The 1,637-nt window shown below is 33.7% G+C and overlaps 1 protein-coding gene across 1 annotated transcript; it reads right to left on the bottom strand.

Moving 5' to 3' along the window:
- Positions 1–376: 376 nt before the first annotated feature.
- On the bottom strand, positions 377–1,318 carry LOC102853545 (olfactory receptor 6C76-like). The gene has a single exon (XM_006883946.1). It carries the CDS (start codon positions 1,316–1,318, stop codon positions 377–379), a length of 942 nt encoding a protein of 313 aa, XP_006884008.1.
- Between the last annotated feature and the right edge of the window lie 319 nt (positions 1,319–1,637).

The raw sequence follows: 1,637 nt of genomic DNA, 5'->3' as shown, positions 1-1,637 counted from the left end.
TGGTCAATCTCCTCCCTTGTGAATAAATGCCTCTGAAAACCCATGGAGGATCACCTATAGGTAAGTTCCCACTCTATGATACACAAGAACAACAACTTCAAACAATTGGGTTACAATTAATATCATTACAGTGCATATTACTTAAACCATATACATTAACACAGGAGGGGACTTTAATTATATCCATAATTTGTGCTGTGAGAAAATACATCAGTTCATTTAGTACTGAATTTGTGCTTAAATTCATATATGAAAGACTTGGAAACAACTCTATTTTAAAAGGATAAAAAATAAGAAGGCATAAAGGAAGAGAGTAAAGTATTTATTGATTTATTGGTCAAAATAACTGTGTGCTTAACTCACTTTTAAACTGCATTCAGATTAATGTTTTTGCTGAAAGTGTCCTTTTTATAATATCTTTTAATGCTTGTTTCACCTGCTGATTTCTTAGAGTGTAAATAAAGGGGTTCAGCATAGGAGCTACAGAAGTATTGAGCATAGCAACCACTTTTGTCAAAGCAACACCTTCCTTTGCTGATGTTTTTACATACATGAAAATGCAACTGCCATAAGAGATGGACACCACAATCATATGGGAGGAGCAGGTTGAGAAAGCCTTTTTTCTCTGTTGAGCTGAGGGGATTCTCAGAATTGTTCTAAGGATGTAAGTATAGGAAATAATTACTAATGTCAAGGTTGACAAGAGAGTAAATACAGCTAAAATAAAGCTCATGAGTTCTAGAGTACTTGTGTCTGTACAAGAGATTTTCAGTAAAGGAGCTGAGTCACAGGTGAAGTGATCAATGACATTGGAGTCACAGAAATCCAGCCCTAGGCCCATTATCAATGGTGGAAAAATAATCAAAAAACCAGCCACCCAAGAGCTAATTACAAGTTGATAGCAGATCTTGCTACTCATGATGGTTGTATAGTGTAGAGGTTTACAGATAGCCACATACCGATCACAAGACATAGAAGCTAAAAGGAAAAATTCAGTTGAACCAAGGAGGATAAAAAAAAATAGCTGAACTGCACAAGCATTATAGGAAATAGATTTGTTCCCAGTAATGATACTGACCATAAATCTAGGATTGCAGACAGAAGTAAATGAAATTTCTAAAAATGAGAAATTTCTGAGGAAGAAATACATGGGAGTCTTTAGGTGCGAATCCAGTAGAGTAAGAATGATGATAATTAGGTTTCCTGTAACACTCAGAATATATGTGAGGAATAAAAAGAAAAAAATAACAATCTGTAGTTTTGGATTATCTGTCAAACCCATGAGGATGAAATCTGTCACTGCTGTTCTATTTTTCATTTTTGATGATATTTTTTTTTACAGTCCTTCCTGGTAAAAATCAAGAAAGAAAGCAATGAATCAGTCTGAAGACAAACATAAATAGTACATTTTTTTAAATTCTCAGTTGTATGTTTCTATCAATTACATGAAAGTGCTTTTTTTGTGTGTATTTTATATACATACAACACATAAATATGTGTGTGTCATAGAGTTGGAATAAACCCATAGCTGACCCTCCAGCAGGTGTTCAGAGACCATTACACAGGAGATATATATATATATACATACACACACACAACACATATATGTATGTCTGTATTTCATATATATATATGTA

The sequence above is a fragment of the Elephantulus edwardii genome, unplaced genomic scaffold (genome assembly GCF_000299155.1).
Source record: "Elephantulus edwardii isolate Elephantulus edwardi_28Jun2011 unplaced genomic scaffold, EleEdw1.0 scaffold00030, whole genome shotgun sequence".
In the NCBI taxonomy this organism is placed as follows: domain Eukaryota; kingdom Metazoa; phylum Chordata; class Mammalia; order Macroscelidea; family Macroscelididae; genus Elephantulus; species Elephantulus edwardii.
The sequence above is the reverse complement of the archived record's forward strand: the minus strand, read 5'-3'. Positions and strand labels throughout refer to the sequence as shown.

Coding starts and splice junctions, on each gene's coding strand:
- LOC102853545 (XM_006883946.1), bottom strand. CDS start 1,318: ATGAAAAATAGAACAGCAGTGACAGATTTCATCCTCATGGGTTTGACA.